General features: G+C 33.7%; 3 protein-coding genes across 3 annotated transcripts; 1 reads left to right on the top strand and 2 right to left on the bottom strand.

The window, feature by feature from the left end:
* The first annotated feature begins 562 nt into the window (after positions 1–562).
* On the top strand, positions 563–1,758 carry LOC144555779 (ethylene-responsive transcription factor ERF071-like). The gene is made up of 2 exons (XM_078304209.1): positions 563–880; positions 1,090–1,758. The coding sequence occupies exons 1-2, from the start codon at positions 718–720 to the stop codon at positions 1,548–1,550; spliced, it is 624 nt and encodes a 207-aa protein (XP_078160335.1). The 5' UTR covers positions 563–717; the 3' UTR covers positions 1,551–1,758.
* Positions 1,759–15,329: 13,571 nt separating this feature from the next.
* Positions 15,330–17,354, bottom strand: LOC144555778 (large ribosomal subunit protein eL18-like). The gene is made up of 5 exons (XM_078304208.1): positions 17,225–17,354; positions 17,027–17,116; positions 16,796–16,930; positions 16,066–16,248; positions 15,330–15,692 (listed from the first exon to the last, which is right to left on the bottom strand). Exons 1-5 carry the CDS (start codon positions 17,225–17,227, stop codon positions 15,534–15,536), a joined length of 570 nt encoding a protein of 189 aa, XP_078160334.1. The 5' UTR covers positions 17,228–17,354; the 3' UTR covers positions 15,330–15,533.
* Positions 17,355–18,704: 1,350 nt separating this feature from the next.
* Positions 18,705–20,496, bottom strand: LOC144555738 (Dynein light chain type 1 family protein). Its single transcript, XM_078304152.1, has 3 exons — positions 20,228–20,496; positions 19,800–19,905; positions 18,705–19,036 (listed from the first exon to the last, which is right to left on the bottom strand). Exons 1-3 carry the CDS (start codon positions 20,435–20,437, stop codon positions 18,954–18,956), a joined length of 399 nt encoding a protein of 132 aa, XP_078160278.1. The 5' UTR covers positions 20,438–20,496; the 3' UTR covers positions 18,705–18,953.
* Positions 20,497–20,758: the final 262 nt, after the last annotated feature.

Below are 20,758 nucleotides of genomic sequence, written 5' to 3'. Positions count from 1 at the left end.
TCATATCCATATTTCTTTTCTAATTTCTCAGATACGGATACGGAACAGATATCAAACGGTTACGGATACATATCCGAATTAAATCAGATATTTATTAAAATAATATAAAATATATTAAAGTTCGTTATATCTATTTAATTATAATAGTAAATAACATAAATTTTTTATAATATATATTAAAATATATGATATATATTAAAATATATGATATATATTATTTGAATAGAGATAATTGAAACATAAAATTATATTAATATTTTTATCCATACGATGTAAGATCTACATCAAACTTTTCGAATGCGGATCGGATATTATCGATTCCGAGTGGTTACAGTAAAGTACGCAATATTGCTAGCACCAAAGTGCCCACAGATCGGGCAAAGATGTTAACAGAGTAGTTTTGACTTCATACAGTGCACAGACTAAGGGATCACAACAGCAATTCATATGATTTGTGCGCTGTATTAAGCCAAAATTTATCTGTTAAAATCTTTGCTCCCACAGATCAGTCCCACAGGAAATTCATACTAAGGAACAGGATCAAACCTTCCTCTAAAAGAATAAAATATTTTACAAATGTGATCTTTTAAAAGTATCAAGCCTATATATATAATACCTATTTCAATATCAGGTTTTAATCCAAGGTTCAGGTCACTACAAAGAGCAAACCACTATTACATTTCTAGAACAAGTAACACAGAGAAACAAAGAGAGATCATGTGTGGTGGAGCTATCATATCAGAGTTCATCCCTCAGAGGAAGCGGTCTCAGAGTCAGGTGTCGTCCACCGACATCTGGCCCGATACAACCAGCTCATCTGCCGCCACCACCACCACCACCAATTCTAGTTTTCCACCTTGCTCAGTTCAATCCATAGAAGGTTGATTTACATTATTACAATTTTGCACAGTTTGTTTGTAATGTTAAATTTTTTTACATTATGTTATAAGAATCACAAGCTAGGTTTTTACTTCTAAATCTTGTAAGTTTGAACTTTTTGAAAAAAGTAAAAGCAATATGAAGTGTTCTTGTTGAAGCTAATTAAGTTTGCCAAATTGCTAAATTTTTTAATTTTTTTTTCCTCATTAGCTCCGAAGAAAAGAGAGCGTAAGACGCAATACAGGGGGATCCGACGGAGGCCGTGGGGGAAATGGGCAGCTGAGATTCGCGACCCGAAGAAAGGTGTGCGTGTATGGCTCGGCACCTTCTCTACTGCTGAGGAAGCTGCTCGTGCATACGACCGTGCAGCGCGTGTAATCCGTGGAAACAAAGCCAAGGTCAATTTCCCAAATGAAATCGATTCCTCGCCTCTTCCGGCCGACCTTCATCCGTTGCACGATTTAAACAACATGCAAAATTACCATCCATACTATGAGGCAAGCGAACAACCAACTACTTTCGTGCCGAGTTTTACAGAGATTGTCACTACAAGTCTCGGAACGGAGGTTGGTTATAACAGTGCAGCAGGGTTGTACCAGTATCCAATGGATCATGTCACAGTAGCTCAGGGACCGGTAGAAGAGGCTGGGAATGGCTGCTGGTTTAATTAGCTTAGCTTGTTTGTTGATTGGTTTTGACATAGAATCTACTTCGCCAGATTTTCAAGCAGTTATCAGATATTATTATAAGTTGTTAGGGTATTTATTTTCTTTTTTAAATTACTCCATCTTATGTATAATTTTGTCAAATAAAAAAAATACTCTACTGTGTATGTTGAAAGTTTTATTGTTTATGGTATTAAACAATTTTTTTTTATAATTTATCGTTTATTATTTTGTGATAACATTTTTGTAGCTTTTAGCATAGTTGAATCATGGTGACAAACAGAGTATTTTGTATATTTTTTTTTTGTTATATGCTTCATAATTCAGGAAGGGAATTAGAATTTAAATATCCCTAATTTTTGTTTTTGTTTTTTGTTATATGTTATATTTTCTTTTGTTAGCATTTTTGTTGTTTAAATTACATTAAATAAAACATTAGATCACAATAATATTAATTTTTGCTTTTGATAGACTACGCATAATTAAAAAAAAAAAAAAAAAAAACTAAAAGAGTCAATTAAATTATAATATGGATAATTAAAAATTTAAAAATGGTAATCTCTGTTTTGTACTAGACCCGTCCCAACAATGGTTGACACTCATATAACATGAGAATTGGTATCCTCTACATTAACTCATTGTGCGTTAATAGATCTGAACCATTCGATTGAGTTAAACTCATTGTGTATTATCCTCTACATTAACTCATGAGGAGGGTTCAAATGCCTCCATATTTTTGTGCCTCCATCTCTCTCCATCATTTTTAAAGTTCAAACAGTCGATCCGAACCGCTCAACCTAACCTCCATACTAAAATATGTTTGGAGACCAAATTTTATATTTTTAGAAATTTTTTTTACTATTTTTTTAGATAGATACAAAATCAGTAAATCTGAATCATCTAAAAACAGTATTTTTGTACCTATCTAAAAAAAAATAGTAAAAAAATTCTTAAAAATATAAAATTTGGTCTCCAAACATATTTTAGTATGGAGGTTAGATTGAGCGGTTCGGATCGACTGTTTGAACTTTGAAAATGATGGAGAGAGATGGAGGCATGATGGAGGCACAAAAACATGGAGGCATTTGAACCCTCCTCTTAACTCATTGTGCATTAAACTCAAAAAATTCTCTATTGAGTTAATACAAAGGATGTGTTTTTTCTATAACATGGACACATTTAAAATCGTGCTGAGTTCAACAAGTATTGTCCCTATGTTCGGAGTGAGTTATCTCTGAGGTAAAATACTATACTCACAACCAGTGTTGTAAATAACGGTATGCACTTGTCAGACGGACAAAGTATTGTCAAGCAATTAATTGATAATAAGTTGTCATAATCATAAATAATTAGTTGATTCGTTGAAAAAATCCATAACGATTTAATCACCACCAACAACTAATCAGTCAATTAATTGGCTAAACGGCTATTTTTTTTATAACACTGCTCACAACTGTGCTAAAATTAATTCAGTTGTTGTTTGAAATATAGAGTCCACTTGGTCAGGTATTGCACTGGATCTGAATTCCTACATGAGGAGCGTTCAAATGCCTCCATTTTTTATGCATCCATTATGCCTCTATTTTTAAAAACTTAAATAACTCAAAATTTAAAACTTAAACATCAAAATAAAACCGTTAGATGTGATCTATATTATTTTCTCTATGTACCCATAAAAAAATTACCACCTTCTGATTTTGGTTTTATATAAATTAATAAATTGAAAAATCAACGACTATAAATTATCCACATTAGTATATATTTTTACAAGCTCAAGATGACAACCAAAACAAAATTGAAATGTCATAATTGTTTACATGTGCATAGATAAAAGAGAAAATGTAACGTCCCCCAGGCTACAGTCCCCCGAAAATCCTCATGTATAAAAGTCTTTCCTTTTTAGCTTAGTTCTGACGCGCTTTCAACTGCCACAACTGCCATAATTTCAAGTACAATATGTATGTTTACAGGATAATATGTGTATGTTTATAGGATGATATGTGTATGTTTACAAGATACTATGTGTATGTTCACAGAAGGTGGTCCCCAACAACTGTCACGCGTTTTCAACAGCTGTCACGTGTTTTTAACAGCTTTCACGCGTTTTTAACAGCTGTCACGCATTTTTATGTTTACAGGATTTGTTAAATTAGTTTACAGGATTTAGTATGGATGTTTACAGAATTAGTTGAAAATATCTGAGGATTTTTGAGAGACTGGAGTTGGAGGACTGTTAGTTGCTTCCTAGATAAAATGATGTAGTTCATATCCAATAGTTTTATTTTGAATTTTAAGATTTAAATTTTGAATTATTAAAATTTTTAAAAATGAAGGCACAATGACATTTGAACCCTCTCTTCCTACATTTGAAACCTCTCTTCCTACATTTGACTCATCGTCAATGCAATTTAGGCGGCGAGGCTTTCTTCTCGTTGAATCAAGTCGCAACATTGGACTGCACTTAAAAGTCGCAAATTTCAAATTGCCCGTTGCCACTTCTCATCGCGCGTAACATTTTGATCATTTTTAAGCTTAGTATAGATGGTATCTTCCAACCAAGTGAAAAAAATATTTCTCTTGGTTACAATGGATATTTATTTTCCTTCTCATTCCTGTGCAGCTTAGGGTATAAACGGTCGTATACATATCATATGGTAGTCAAATCGTATCTTTATCCGTTCTAATTTTTTAAATACATATAGTTTTGGATACAGATACGGATAAGATACTAAACAACGGATACGGATCGGATCTGACAAATACAAATATAAATATAATTTAAATAATTTAAAATAAATTACTAATGTACATTATAGTAAAATTACTATATAACATCTAAATATAATTTATTAATTTATGGAGTAACATCTAAATATAATTTTTTTAATTTATAAATTAGATCTAGTATTTTTCATAATAAGTTTGTTGGTTACAAAATATATCTTCATTTTATTATTAAGCACGTTGGGTGTCCGATCCACCAACGGTTACGATTGAAAGATGAAATTTCGGATTTAATCTTAGCCCTCTAATCACATAATATGTCTTCTTTTGATTAAATGCATTTGAATAATGTGTAGAAGTCTAAATTTAACTAAAAAACATACTCGCCACACGTACTGTCACACAATACATTACAATTAAAATTAAACATAATTTAAAATTTAGCAATATAATTCTGTATTTCCTTATTTCTTTCTTTTCCTATTTCTCTTTATCCAATTTTATTGACCCCACCTTCCGTTTCTATACAGCCGATCACAATGGAAATCAATTTTTTCTTCACTTCCTTATTTCTATTTCTTTGTTTCGATAGATATTACCGTGAGAAATCTAGAATCTATATGGATTTTTTTTAAATAGAATTACGTTAAAATAATTCAACAGAATGAGCCCTGCGTAGCGTGATTTTCGGAAACTAGCCTCCACCGATCCACAGGACCGGTGGAGCAAAAAAAAACCCTTCTACACCGGTCCTAGGGACCGGTGTAGCTCACTTTTCCTCAGCGCAATCACCAGCCACAGAAGATCCCAGCAAGCCCTACACCGATCCTACGGATCGGTGGAGCTTTGTTCTCAAAAACCTCCGCGCAGAACTCGCCCATTTCTCCTTCTTCTCCCCGTCCGAGCCATTCTTCTCCAAACGGTGAGTTCTTTTATTTTTTTTTTCTTTTTTTTTATTATTTCAATATACTCAACCATTTCTCCATCCAATTGTTTCAAAATTTTCAGATCGTCGAAGAGAATTAGAAACTCTTCAGATCTACGATTTTGATAAGGTAAAAATTCCTCTTTTTTAATTTTTTTATTTTAGCCGAATTAAACTAAATAACTAATTTAATTTAGTTTGTTTAGTATTTTTAGATTGTTTTTGTGAAATGTAGTGTGAAATTAGTATTTGGTGTAATTTAGTGTTAATTTGGAGTATATTTAGTAATTTAGTGGTAATGTAGTGTAATTTAGTGCTAATGTAGTATTAATTTAGAGTTTATTTCATTTTAATTTAGTGTAATTTAGTGCTAATGTAGTGTTAATTTATAGTTCATTTGATGTTAATTTAGTGTAATTTTAGTATTTATGTAGAATAAATTTGTGTAATTAAGTGTTCATGTAGTATAATGTAACTTTTTAGTAATATGTATTATAATTTGTATAAAATTAGATAAATGTGTGATGACTCTCATCATGTTTAAAATTAGATAAAATTATAAATGTGTAAAATTAGTAATATTCATGAAGTTTATTATTAAAATCAAAATTAGATGATATGTTGTTTACATAAATTTTGATTATTGTAGCCATATGCTTGAAAAAATGTTTGTTTATATAATTATGTGTGATGACTCTCATTAGTTGCAAAAATATTGTTTATCAAATTTTCTAACAGAGTCAATGGATAATGTGAATTATCCGGAGCTGTTGAAATTAGCACCACAGAACCACAGAGCATGGAAAGTTCGTGATATGGTAATTTTGATTATATCTATTAATTATTTGTTGCAAATAAATATTATATGAAGTATTTGAAGGGTTTATAATGTTTTATTTCTTTTTGGCAGCCTTCCTTTTCATTGAACCATATAAATTCACATCAGACTAGTGCTCCTTACAATAGTCGGATGGATGATGCTCTGAAGAGATTAGGGTTGTATCAAATTGCTCGCCTTAATGATTGCAAGATTGATCCGCATTTGATTAGTGCCCTGGTTGAGAGGTGGAGGCCGAAGACCAATACATTTCATCTACCTGTCGGTGAGATGACAGTGACGCTGGAAGATGTTGCATGTCTATGGGGCTTACCGATTAAGGGTAATTAAATAATTAAAGTTGTTTATCGGTTAATTTAAATCCCTATTTTTTTAAGGTGAATTGTTGATTGTATAATTCTTTTAATTTGCAGGTGACCCGATTACTGGCACCAGCGATACTGATTGGAACCCATACTTAGAGTATGATCTAGGGGTTGATCCAGCTTTTTTTTACGATAACCTCATTGAGACAATGCCATATAAATATATGATTTATCATCCTAACACATCGAAAGAACGATTGTCCGTCTCTGCTTATTCGATTAGACTGAAATGGGTGCGGGTCAAATTTAGTAAACTCTTACAAGATTGGCACAGTGATGAGAGAGTTGCACAGTACACCCGAGCTTTTTGTATGGACAGCACAGTACACCCGAGTTGCACAAGATTTTCACAGCACAGTGAAATGGGTGCGGGTCAAAAAAATTATTTACATCAAATGTATTACGTGAAAGTAAATAATTAGATTTTTCATATAAAGAACTTACTGTCTCGAGAAGTCCATCTTTATCAATAACCTCATAGTTGTTATGGCCATAATACATCGGTCTTACATCATGTTTTCTTGCTTTCTCATTACGACGATGTAAAACTAGTGTAATGTTCATTGAAAAATCCAATCCCGTTGCTTCCCATCCAATCGCAGCCTCCCGCCTATTTACAAACCAGTCGACGCACTTATAAAAGGTCTTATCAACAATTGCACACACAGGTAGTTGCCTGACAATCCTAAATACACTGTTTAGTACCTCAGAGCCATTACTTGTCATTATACCCCACCGATTGAGGAATCCATCATGCACTTGTGCCCACTTATGCAGAGCCAAAAGCTCTGCATCAGAGTTGCGGAGCCGTTTACCAAATTTCATAATGTAGTCATGTACAGCTGCATCTCTTTGCTTAATCAAATCCATCCCCTCTTCAAATCTCCAGATTTTTTTCTTCTCAACAAATTTCTTGAATACCTTTTTGATCCACTTTTGAGGGTATCTTTTCCAAATATTTTCACAAATATGCTGTGAACACAGTCGGTGTACAGCTTCACCTTGTTCCTCACACCATCCCAAATTAGGAGCCTCAAACACCCCTCGTATACCAAGATGCTGGTCCGAGATGACAAATATTTTTCCTGGTCCGACAACATTGGTACGCAACCAATTCATAAACCAACCCCAATTTTCTATAGACTCTTTTTCACAAATTACAAATGCAAGTGGCAAGAGTTGTTGCTCTGCATCATAAGCACAAGCCATAAAAAGTTTACCCTTATACCTTCCGGATAAGAACCCGGCATCAACACTGATAACGGGTCGAAGATGAGGCCATGCCTCAATGCATGGCCCAAATGCCCATGCAACCCGGTTGAAAATATTGATATTAAACTTGGTTGATGGTTCACTTTCTAGTAGGTATTGTGTACCTGGATTAGACGCTTTGATGGCAGCCAAAAACGATGGCAGCACCTCGTAAGACTTCTCCCAACTCCCAAACAAGTCCGCAATTGCAAGTTCTCTACCTCTCCACAACTTGTTATACGAGGGCTGTTGGGGTTTCGGGGTGCTAATCCAAAACCCCTTTTAGGCTTAAGGTGCGGAATGACCGTAGAACAAAAATTTATACAGCCAACTTAAGCTCAGGATTAAACGGGGTATGTCAGGAAACTTTCCAAGGCGGTCCACCTTCAGTATTCCTTTGGCATCAAAACCCAATTTAATCTTTTTTACAGATCTACTCCATGATTGATTTCTAAAACTTTAATCTACTTACCAATTAAATAGATTAATATAACATATTTATACCTTGTTTCCAAATCATAGTTGGAATGCAGACCGAGCGAGTAGAGCCTCACCAGGGAAGGAATCGACTTGGAGTATCACACGTGTGATACCTCTATCGGTTATCCACCAGGACTAACCGGAGAGCGGTTTATTTCTTCTGCCAGAAATACCATAAACCGCGGAATTCTGCAAAAACACTATTCACGGGAATAAGACGAAAATCCGTAAACACGAATTTTCGGTTGCTCAGTTTCATCAATATGCAAAACTGACATACCGCTAAATTCGGTAAAACACTATTCATCGATCCCGTAAATATACTCCACAACAACCCGCAAGATTATACGTCAACTACGTATAACTTTCTTTTCTCAACCGAAACACTATTTGGGAGAGAAACCGAGAAAGAGAGAAAATACTGATTCGTTTCTGCACGAAAAGATACATGTGAATGTGCATATATATATATTTTTCTCTCTACCCCTCCACCCCTATTTATAGTGTTTAGATTCGGTTGCAAAAGACCAAAATGCCCTCCAAGTTCGGCCTATTTACAAGATATGTCATTGACACCTCATCCTTTTATATGTGAAATGACCAAAATACCCCTTCCACACCCTTCCACATTCTTCTCCATGCTTCTACACATGCAAGGTGGCATAGGTGTGAAATGACCATTTTGCCCTTGTGGATAGGATTGATGACATGTCATCTGGATAGGATCAATGACGTGTCATGCGGATAAGGTCGAATCTGAAAAGACCCGAATGCCCTCGGCCCGAACACAAATAATATTCGTATAATTATTCTGAACAATTATATATATATTTTTCTTTCGGTTATTTGTTTCGGTGTCGATGACGTGTCATCTGGATAGGATCGATGACATGTCATGCGGATAAGGACGAATCTGAAAAGATCCGAATGCCCTCGGCCCGAACACAAATAATATTCGTATAATTATTCTGAATAATTATATATATTTTTCTTGCGGTTGTTGTTTCGGTAATTTATACAATGTGTCCTGCACATTTATAAATTAACCGGTTAACTTTTATACAACGTGTCATACACGTTTATAAATTAACCAATGTTTTTGCTTGTTATTTTTACATAACATTTATAATTTAATTATAACATGTATAATTAATTATAACCATCTTATCATTGATCATAACCAATTTATAATCAATCAAAATAAGATTCTCCGATTAACTCCTATATGGTGTGACCCAATAGGATCTGTGTTATGTTGGTAAATAGAGTTAAAACCGTTTTAACTTCTATAATCATGGGTGGCGTCTGGCAACACATCATGACCATCCAATTACACAGATGATGCTGTACTATACAATATCACGATCCAGTAAACAATTTACTTGTGTCTGTTCTTCTGTCTCATAGCTATCAGATTAGTTTCAAGGTAGATGTGTGTCATCCTTGCTAACTTAATCTTTTCTTGATCTTGAGCAGATTATCAAATATAATTACTCTTGTAATTATACCGCTAGCAGATAATCTTACTCTATCAAGGGGCCCAGTGATGCTATAGCTCGTATAGAGATACGAGGGACAAATAGTATTCTTGGTAAACTATCACTTCCTCAGCTAAGCTATACATATGGAAAAGCTACCGTTATGACTGCTTTTTACGGACAGCGGTAGATAGCAATCACACATACATATTTCTTAGTGGGAACGATAAATACCTCATACTTTAGAACGTGACACTGAATGAAAAACATTAATGACACGACCACAATTCTATTTAATGTTTCATTCGGGGTCTGCCAAATACCATGTTCCTAGAACATGTATCTATGTGATTAAAATGATATCTCGTGTCAGGTGGTTTGTAAAACTTAACCATCTTTTAATCCACATACTAACCTTATAGCGGTAATTAGTGTTCCTGCTAATTACCTTGGTTAGTGACCTTTTAAGATTAAGAGTATATATCATATATATTATGGAGTTTCACAATTTCAGTCATGAACTCGAAATGATCCATAAATTCAATAATACTCAAGGCAACAAAATGATATTAATCATCCAATTCATGAACAAACCTTTATGATAAATTATCGTATTATTGACTTCTAGATTATTATAAACTAACAAGGGCACTACTGTCCCAAATTTAACTTTAACCAGATGCTTGACCATTTTAATGCTTAACTCTAGATCATCTTTCAAAGCCGGTTTAATAATATCAGTAATTACTCTAGAAGTCATTTGATGACTATCCAACCTTTCAGCACTGCCAAAACATGTGTGGATAAACGGGTTGGTGGAAATTGTCCATGCACCTGTTGGTACTACAATTGCATACAGCTTCCATTTGCATTTAGAAGATTTACATTTAACTCTATACTTTGTTCTGTTGCTGTTTAGCACATCTAACTCTGTGTTTCTTGGTAGGTGAAAATCAACAAGTTCTGATATTAGTTTGGCTTTGGATTCAAACATTTGACCTTCGGCAAATTTTTCATCTAACCTGGGGGGATTCGCAAAAAATGCACGTTCCGCGTATGGCATTGGCAATTCATCGTGGAATGAGGAACATGGATGCTTAGGTCCTCGATTGAGAAATGAGATCGAGTTGTGCCAATCCTTCAATATTTCTCGGTCGTTCATTTCAGCCTCCGCTTCGTCCATATCTGCGTTCCATACTTCATCCGAATCATCATCATCAAAAGAACTTCTATCAGATTCTGTGTCTTGATCTGATTGCTCACAAAGGTTGTCACCGGCCTGAACCGGATGTGTGTAGGTGGGTACAGGTACACTGCCCGAATTAGGATCAAAGCCGGTCTGAACCGACGGTGTGTTACTACCTCCGGGCAAACTATCTGGACACGGATCATAACTGGTTTGGTTTCTAGCCTGGTGCGCCTCAGCTACCAATTCTATAACCTTAAATCCAGCCACTTGAGCTGCAGTTTGTTTAATGACATCCCAAGTTTCCTCATTTTCTATCCGAAATAGTGAGAAATGGTACGATCTGGGCGGTGCTGTTTTCATACGTACCCTGATTGTCAATTTGACTCGACTCGGAAGCAATTCAAGTCCAACGTATATTTGCCGTCTTATAATAGCAAAACTGGTAGAATCAGATACGGTAAAGGTAAATGCCGCCCCTATGTCATAACCAATACATGTTGAAGTGTTTTGGAGATTTCCACCATAATACACATTGATCAATAACAGTGACATTTTGCTGTACAAAAATCAAACACTAAATTAACTTCAAATATTTTTTTCAATTTTACAACACTAAATATAAATATATGAGTAAAAAAAAACTCACAATAATAATCAGAAGATGATACTGAGTACAATGGTGGTGGCGATATGTTCATATGACCACTTCTCTATTGAATTTGAAAAAAATGAAATAATGAAAAAAAAAAAAGAACAATGGCGGCTGGGAAGTGAAGAAGAGAGAAGAGAGAAGAAGAAAGGTGCGCCTGGCAGGGTAACAAAGGTAAATCCTACACTGATGCACAGAATCGGTGCAGAAATGAGCTGCACCGGTCCCTAGGACCGGTGTAGAGTTTGATTTTGTGGCCTTTCGTGTAATAGCTGTGGCATGTGCAAAAGAGGCTCCACCGGTCCCTAGGACCGATGTAGAACTCATTTTTTTTTCTCTACCGATCCCTAGGATCGGTGGAGGCTAGTTTGCTAACTTTACACCGCGCCAGGCTTGTTTGAACGAAACAATTATCAGCAATTCTATTTTAAAAAAAATCATATATATGCATACACCCACTTTAGTTTTGCAACTAAACTACAAATTTAGCTTTTGTTTTTCAAGTTATATGGACCAGTGAGAAAAAAAAAATCTGGAGAAGAATTGCAAGAATACCCTTATACTGATTAATCAAATAAGGAATAAATTAAATCAATAATATATATTTTCTGATCCAAGATTTCAAAAACACGTATGTCTATTGCTTTTGTTACTAAAATAATTACTTTTGAACTTTATCACATCCATGTAACATGATTTAAAAATCTCTTATTTTAGATAACAAATGATACTACTCAATTTGTTTTCCATTGTGGTGCTTGCAATTTAGAAATTTTCTAATTTTCATTGTGGCGCCGTGTGAACTTTCCTAATTTGTGAATTTCATTTTCTTTGAACATAAAAGAAACTAGCAGTAAAACTAAAAAGTAATTTTATTATTTCCATTTTACTCATTTTTTTTGCATTGGAACAAAAAATAATTTTGGAAACTCTTACATCAATTTTTGTTGCTTATGCTTTAGCCGAGAACCACTCATTATTTAATTATCTTAGCTATGTTCCATGTCAAGACATCATATATGAAAGCAAGTTCAAAAAAGCCGATTTTTTTATTTATATCCAAAAATTAAATCAAATTACAAAAAATAACCGAAGTATCGTTGAATTTCGATTTCTACCCAATCCGGTTATCCAATAACCGGATTTGGGATAAATGTCCGGTTATCCAACAACCGAACTCAAGAAATATAACCGGTTATTGGATAACCGGAAAGTTATGTTTTTTTTTTTTTTTTTTTAAAGAAAACCCGGTTAATCACTAACCGGAAAGTAAGTTTTTTTTTTTTTTTTTTTTTTTTTAAAAAAACCAGAAATTTCGAATTTTTTTTATTTTTTATATTAAAATATTAGAAATGTTGATTATATTTCTTTAAAAATAGATGAAATACAATATAATTTGATTTATTAGAAAGACTGCAACAAATAACCCGGATTAATATTTTTCAGGCTGGATTTTTCGCGGCTGTAAGAAAAATTAATATATTTCTTTATGTGCTATTGGAAAAAAATAAAAATGCTTAGATTCTGAGTTATTGATTCCGGTTCAAAAGTCACTTCTAGGTAATCTAGAAAATATTGTGATCCATCTAATAAATTTAATTAATAAAAAGTTGTTTCTATTTTGATAATTCTTTTTGAAAAACAATTATTAAATAAATTAAAGTTTTTATTTTTTTCAAAAATAGAAACAACTTTTTATTAATTAAATTTACTAGATGGATCACAATATTTTCTAGATTACCTAGAAGTGACTTTTGAACCGGAATCAATATCTCAGAATCTAAGCATTTTTATTTTTTTCCAATAGCACATAAAGAAATATATTAATTTTTCTTACAGCCGCGAAAAATCCGACCTGAAAAATATTAATCAGGGTTATTTGTTGCAGTCTTTCTAATAAATCAAATTATATTGTATTTCATCTATTTTTAAAGAAATATAATCAACATTTCTAATATTTTAATATAAAAAATAAAAAAAATTCGAAATTTCTGGTTTAAAAAAAAAAAAAAAAAAAACTTACTTTCCGGTTAGTGATTAACCGGGTTTTCTTTAAAAAAAAAAAAAAAAAAAAAAAAAAAACATAACTTTCCGGTTATCCAATAACCGGTTATATTTCTTGAGTTCGGTTGTTGGATAACCGGACATTTATCCCAAATCCGGTTATTGGATAACCGGATTGGGTAGAAATCGAAATTCAACGATACTTCAGTTATTTTTTGTAATTTGATTTAATTTTTAGATATAAATAAAAAAATCGGTCAAAAAAGTATACTAATGGAAATGATAATTCTTATTCAACCACTCGAGAACATCAGGTTTTTAGAAAAAAAAATGTATTTTTTTTTTGTTGCACTATCACTAATCGATATAGTGATATATATTTCTCAAGAAAAGCAAACTTATATTATTGTTTTTTTTGTAAAAACAAAAATAAGAGTAGATGAAAAGAGAAGGTACATCAAGAAATGAGTTGGAAAAAGAAGTAAACTCTTCTGATGAAAAACTGTGCAAATAAGCAACTCAAAACAAGAGACAGTAGCAATAACCAAATGCTATTGTGAGGTCAAATATTTTATTAGTTTCAGAGACTCCACTGCTAATAGATGTAGCTTCATTAGCTCCGCATGACGCTACTAAGTCGTTGCACGGTAATATAATTTTTTTTATTTGTATGTATATTTTAGAATAGTAGTTGCAGCAAATGAGCTTTTATGTTGGATTTTCTTTTAGATGTACAAACAAGCTGCCATAAGAGGAGATGTAACAATGCTAATGTAGTGCCAACTGTGACCATACAAAATGACATATTTGAAGATTTTTTTTTTCATGTTATATTTGATCCATTTTTTCATTTGTTGTTATTTGTTATACTGTTATTTATTATTAATCTCTCTATTTTTTTTTCTTGTGTTTTTTTTATTTTCATTTATATAATTTTTCTTCATTCTAGGTGAAAATGTCAATAAAAGTCTCTTCATATTCTATTCAATCTTGTAATATCTCCGTTGCAACGCACGGGTACGATACTAGTATCATATTATCAAAACATTAATCACTAATCATGTAAGAGTATTGTATTGTTTATCATTATATTCATGTATATACATTTTAATAAATTATTGGTATGTATACATAATTTAATAAATCAATTTAAGAACATAAAGTATATTTGTTGTGATAGAGGTGTAAACGGTTGGATACGGATGATTATGGGTAGTTAAATTCATTACCGTAACTTTATCCATTATAATTTATCGGATACAAATCGGTTAATTTAAGTAATTTTCCAGATACGGACCAGAATATCCAATCAGTTTACACCCCTACCGGTGCTACATATTATAAAACCTCAAATCAATGGCAAACCTAAAGTTCCGAAATTAGTAGATTTTCCCAATTTTCTGAAAATGAGTTGGAAGCAAGCTCTATTTCCATTTTATTCAGAGCAGAGGGTAGCTTAAAATTTAGTGTGACTCACATTATTCTGCTGGTTTCTGATGTAGCAGGGACTTGGGGGTGAAAAGAGCATGAATAATATCCAATCAGTATTTGATCAAATTAAAAAAAAGAGAGATGTAAATATCCTTTATTCATACAGTAAGGATATCGATATGATTTTACATTACAATTATCAATATCAGAATATTGTAATTCACCATTATAATTAGATTATATAATAAATATTATGAACTCTAGTATTTTTCAAGATCATTTTAATGAATATCTGATCCGATCCATATTCGTATCCGACTGATATCCAAAACATTAAAAAGGGTTATGGATATGGTTTTATCACTATACGCCTCAGTTTTCACCCCCAAGCAGGGTAGAGCATTTTCAATACAAGGTAAACAGCTCAAATGAATCATAGGAAAATATAAAATGAATAAAAAAAACCATAATACTTGATTGCATATGGCAAGCATCTACCAGTTCTCAAATTACCAGACCAAAAATCTCAGAAGCAAAAATAAAAACTTGGAATTCAAACAAGACAAAATCCTCAACTACAAAGACAAAAGTCATGATCTTGTTCCCCAACGACAGTAGGATAATAAAATATAAAAACAGATGAACCGAAAAGTACTCAAACTCTGAAACCTCTGCTGTTTCTACGACCACGGGCCCGCTCAAATTTCCTACCTTTGGCCCTAACATATGGCTTGGTGTGGCTGTGTGGGACACCTGGTGCGGGCCCAAAGTGCTTCACAGCCTCCCTAGCATTCTTCGGTCCTCTCAGTAGAATCTGGATGTCAAACATAAACATAATGGATGTCAATCTAGTTTATTAGAACAACCCAAATTTATTTAAAATTTAAGACTAAATTCAGAAAAACTTTGGAAGAAATCAACATGCTTTCTAACATCTGGGTAAACAACATAAAATTTGAATACATTGCACAAGCTTAAAAATTAGCATGAACTACCATTTTAGGTAGAGACAGATTTAAGTACAACTAAAATAACAAAATGAAAAAAATGGCAGCAACACAGCATTGGTTATCAACCAAATTAAGTATATATACATAAGATGCATACTGGGTCAGATCAGTACAACCATAGACAATTCAACTATGCACAAAAATAATACTGGTACATCCTATAGAGGAATTACATACCGTGTCACTCCCGGTAGGGGATAGAAGAGCGAGCTGGTCAAATGTCAGGCATTGACCACCAGCCTTCTCAATGCGGGCCCTCGCAGTCTCAGTGAACCTCAGAGCGGTCACCTTCATGGCTGGCACCTCATATACTCTCTTGTCATCAGTCACTGTACCAACAATGACAGCAATCTTACCTTCCTGCAGTGCCAAACCAAAAAGCATCAGAGGTCGGTACAATAATTAAGAGGGAGCATTGTTAGTAAGCATCCTTATAGTACCAACAAATTCAAGACCTTACCACAAAAACCATTATGAAATCATGAAATGAACTTATAAAATAACAATCTAACATGATATTATAATAGGGACATTTAAAATGGGTTCAAAAATTGCACCTTAGACCACAGTAGTTCATCTTACCAACAACATTTTATTACCACTAAAACTATATATTTAGAGAGATTACACTACAGCTTCAAGCTTGGACTTAAAAAGCTAATATATAACTAATTAACTATGGCTTCAAAACTCTATTAGACAAATCAACAAGTAAATTTACCATAATTTACAATATCACTGGACTTTGTATCAGCATCAGGAAGACCCGCTAATGTATGTGATGTGATAAAAAAAAATTACATGCTGTTTTGCAATCTAAGATTCAGTATCATTTCAGGAATGAACGATCTAACCCAAGGGAACTGAATAATAAAAAAAGTCCGTGATTAACAGAAATATCAGGGACCTTATCTTTCCCATGCATGAATTTGATGAGTCTCCTGAGAGAGAGCGGTGGCCTGTTGGTCTTACTCATGAACAGCCTCCTCAAAATCATCGTGTTAGTCTTACTGTCAGTTCTTCGCACCAAGAACCTGTACAGCTGTTGTTCACGAAAACACAAAAACAAATTTAATTAAGAAACCATGGTGATTGTTACGCAACTAAAAGGATTCATCATGCTCTCATCGGATCTAACCTTGACGAGCAGCTTGAGGTAGACATCGTCGGATTTAGGCGCCGTGCGCTTAGTCTTCTTGCTCCTTCCTCCAGCCTTCAGATCGATACCCTAAAAAAATTCAAGAAATGTATGTGATCATTTGCTATATTTCCTTCCCTTCTTCAAGTTGGATTGGGAGATGGAATTCTCAATTGGAGAATGAGAAAGAAAGAATACCATGGCGACGAGAGGCTACGCGGCGGCTGTTCTCTAGGGTTTATCGACAGGAGCTCTCACTTGGATTTCAATTCGGTGCTATATATTAGGTCTGCGGAGCTGGGCTGAAGGCAACTCATCTACACTTAGCGGGCTTATAGCAGCTCTTACAATGAATTTATGGGCTGGGCCTTCCAGTTGTCTTTCTTGGGCCTGAGTTTTACAACTGAGGATGTCAATATTTATTTATCTTTATAAAAAAAGTGGTTACCATGAGGTTACTAAGTCTAAGAAGTGAGAACAATGGTAAATGAGGTTACCATCAGGTTACTAAGTTCAAGAACAATGATAAAAAGCACATTGTGATCGGATACGTTACGTCTTGTGTTGTCACTCGCGTGACATGACCAATTTCAAAAAATTGACACAACACGGCACGACACGTGGTTCTCTTTATCATGCGTGATCAGAACCGTTAGATCTTAATATAATGATGAGTTTTGAATAAATTAACTTAAATTATGGCATGTTTTGGGCACGGTGTGACTAACGTGTCGTAACTGTCCATTCTATAAATTTTTCAATCCAACGACCCCAAAAAAATTTAGAACTAATTTTTGATCCAGTAGCTAAAAAAAAGTATTTTAGATTTAAAATTCTCAAGTTTTTCTATAAATATTAAAAAGTGAAGAATTCACCCCCCACATGGCCACATCTCCTCTTTATCTTAAAAATAAAAATAAAGAAAAATAATTGAATGAAAACTCAAACTCCAGCTTCCTTCCAACAAAAAAAAAAAGAACAACCTTAGGGCGTGTTCGGTTTCTAAGCGGGAACAAGTACATTGATTTAACAGTGAAATTTTCAAGGGGATGTGTAATTTTCACACTGTTATCTTGAATATAAATTTTTAACTCCTCTAAAATTTTGGAACAAGTACATTGATTTAACAGTGAAAATCCCCTTGGCTTTCCAACACCAAGAAACAATATCCTCCATGTCAGATTGAAATTCACAAGCAGTTAATATATTGCTAGCCCCTCTCTAGTGAGTAGCATTTCACTATTTTCCAATTAAAAACCTGTACAAGGATTGATGGATGGATCATTTTTAGCCTTAGCAAACAAATGAGGAAATTAAATCGCCAAAATAAAAATTAAAGATACGAGGTAGCTTAAAAACAAATTGTAATTTCATCATTAATTCTTAAAGAGAACTTAAAAATTAAAGATACGAGGTAGCTTTTAAAGAGAAGTTAAAGGAAAGAAAAAAAAAACACGAGGAAGCTCACTGAAAAACATGGATCATCTTTTCTGATCTATTTTAACTTCTGAAAAATAAACCCCTCTATGATAATTACCAAATCAGGATGAAAATTGTCTAGGTGATAATTAACAGCCCTCTTACATGAAAGTGAGGCGCTTAATTAATTTTGCACCTTGAAAGTATAATATCATAGTAATATTCCATACTCCGACAAAGTTTTCTGATGCATGGTAAATTACATTTTCAAGCTTTTACTAATTCAATATGTTCCCCCTCAAATTAAAAGACCTTTTTCTTCCATTTAGAAACTCGGCAGACGGTCAATAAATTACATAAGAACAGCAATAACAAATACAACCGAACCATAGCATTAGAAGATGGTGAAATAACAAACATTACCAGCAACTCAGACAGAAAGCATCTCCAATAGTACAAAATGAAAAAAGAAAAATTTAGCATTTGATGATTAATACAGCTCAGATTATCAACCTGATTTGAAAAGTAACACTGCCTTCGAGTTTATGTAGAAATATACGAAAAAATTCGTCTCATGGGTGACATATGAGCCTGTAAGAATATAAAAAAGGTTAGAATTATTACTTCAAAAGATGAGCAACCAACCAAACCATAATCAATAACCATGTTAGCAATCAAAAGACTAATCATCTGACTCCATTTTATAAAATCTGTAAGACATTTTTTATTTATTAATTCTTAATTTGGTGCTTATAATGAAATCGGGCGAATCTAAAAGATAGAAATGCTTGGAATCAGTCAAAGCTTGAAAATGGTACCAGTACCAACCAGCTGGTACTGGGATTAACCTAATGTGCTATATACTCTACAAGCATGTATAAGTAGTCAACATATATGATTTACACCTTATGCTTCGAAACGTAGTTATAAATTGATCTGAATATCTGATAGGTCTTTATGTCTTCATTTTATTAATTAACACATGGTTTAAATAAATACTGATCCAGGGCCTGACATGAGAACTTATGTCTTGGCAAGGATTAAACAGAACTGAGAAACTGAATATTTCATTTAGCATCACAAAAGATGTGTGAAATTATTATAAGGGATGCAAACTGTCAATTAAATTCACCTATGCCAAATTATTCTATGAATATGTGAAAAAGTGGTAAAATACAGCTAAATTAAAAGGGACATTGCATCAATTACAAAAAGGCTGAAAGCAACTGATTAGTAAAGTTAAAGGTGCATCGTTTTTCCTGAAAGCAGTTAAAGTGCTTCTTCTTTTTAATAATCTACGGGTAATATGCAAAATTATGTTTCAAAATCAAAGAAAGAAAGTTTTGAGCTTTACCAAAATTTTTGCCAACTATGCAATGCCAGGTGGGTCCATGTCTCTTATCAAACTCCTTTTTTATATATTCAGCTATCTCCTTCTCCACTGTATGCTTATCAAAAGCCTTCAAAATTAATAAAAAGAAAAGTAAATACTTCGAATTTCTCCTTTTGCAAATGCAACACTGTATTTACAACTAATTGCGTTTTCGACATACAGTTAACAGTTTCCCCACTTCATTAAACAAATCGGTACCAGAGGATATTAATTTATGTTTCCCCTTTCCAAATTCTACCAGTTGAATGTTTGAAAAGCAATTTAATGTTCTTTTTATCCAATCAACATTCTTCATGAAAGATTGGGGTTTATTCAGATTACAGAATAGCTAGCAAAATAAACAAAAAAAAAAGTTCGTAAAATAATTGCATAAAGAGAAGAATAATTACAGCGCGTGCACAATCGAAGGCTTCCTGTCGCATCTCATCCTTCATGTCAGCGCTCTTGAGCGTTATTTTCGGGTCAGGCGCCAGCGCCACCGGAGCCGCTAAAACAGCAGCAGGTGACGCGGCGGAGGAGGTAGAAGAAGGCGATTTCCGGTCATCGGAGGATCTCAGCGCCGCTACCGAGGCTCCACTCCTCCTACTGTCCTCTGACATTGCAACCCTTTTCTCTTTTCTCTCTCTCCTTCGATCTCTCTTTTGAGTTCGAGTTTCCTAAAAGCATATCCTCTGCATTAACTCAAAAGGGAATCTTTTAAGTTAATGAATCTCAAGCGTCTGATTTTAAACGGAGCCAATCCGGCACGTGCTTATAACAGAGAGGGTCTTTTAATGTTAGTGCAGATCTAGCGGGAACGAATCTTAAAAACAATCGGACGTTTAATATTCATTAACTAAAAAGATTCCCTTTTGAGTTAATGCAGAGGATACGAATTCGAGTTTTCCGTGGATGGAAGGAAGAATGGATTCTCTGTCACA

This window comes from Carex rostrata, chromosome 6, assembly GCF_964058835.1.
Source record: "Carex rostrata chromosome 6, lpCarRost1.2, whole genome shotgun sequence".
Lineage (NCBI taxonomy): Eukaryota > Viridiplantae > Streptophyta > Magnoliopsida > Poales > Cyperaceae > Carex > Carex rostrata.
This window is presented reverse-complemented; position numbering and strand designations above follow the sequence as displayed.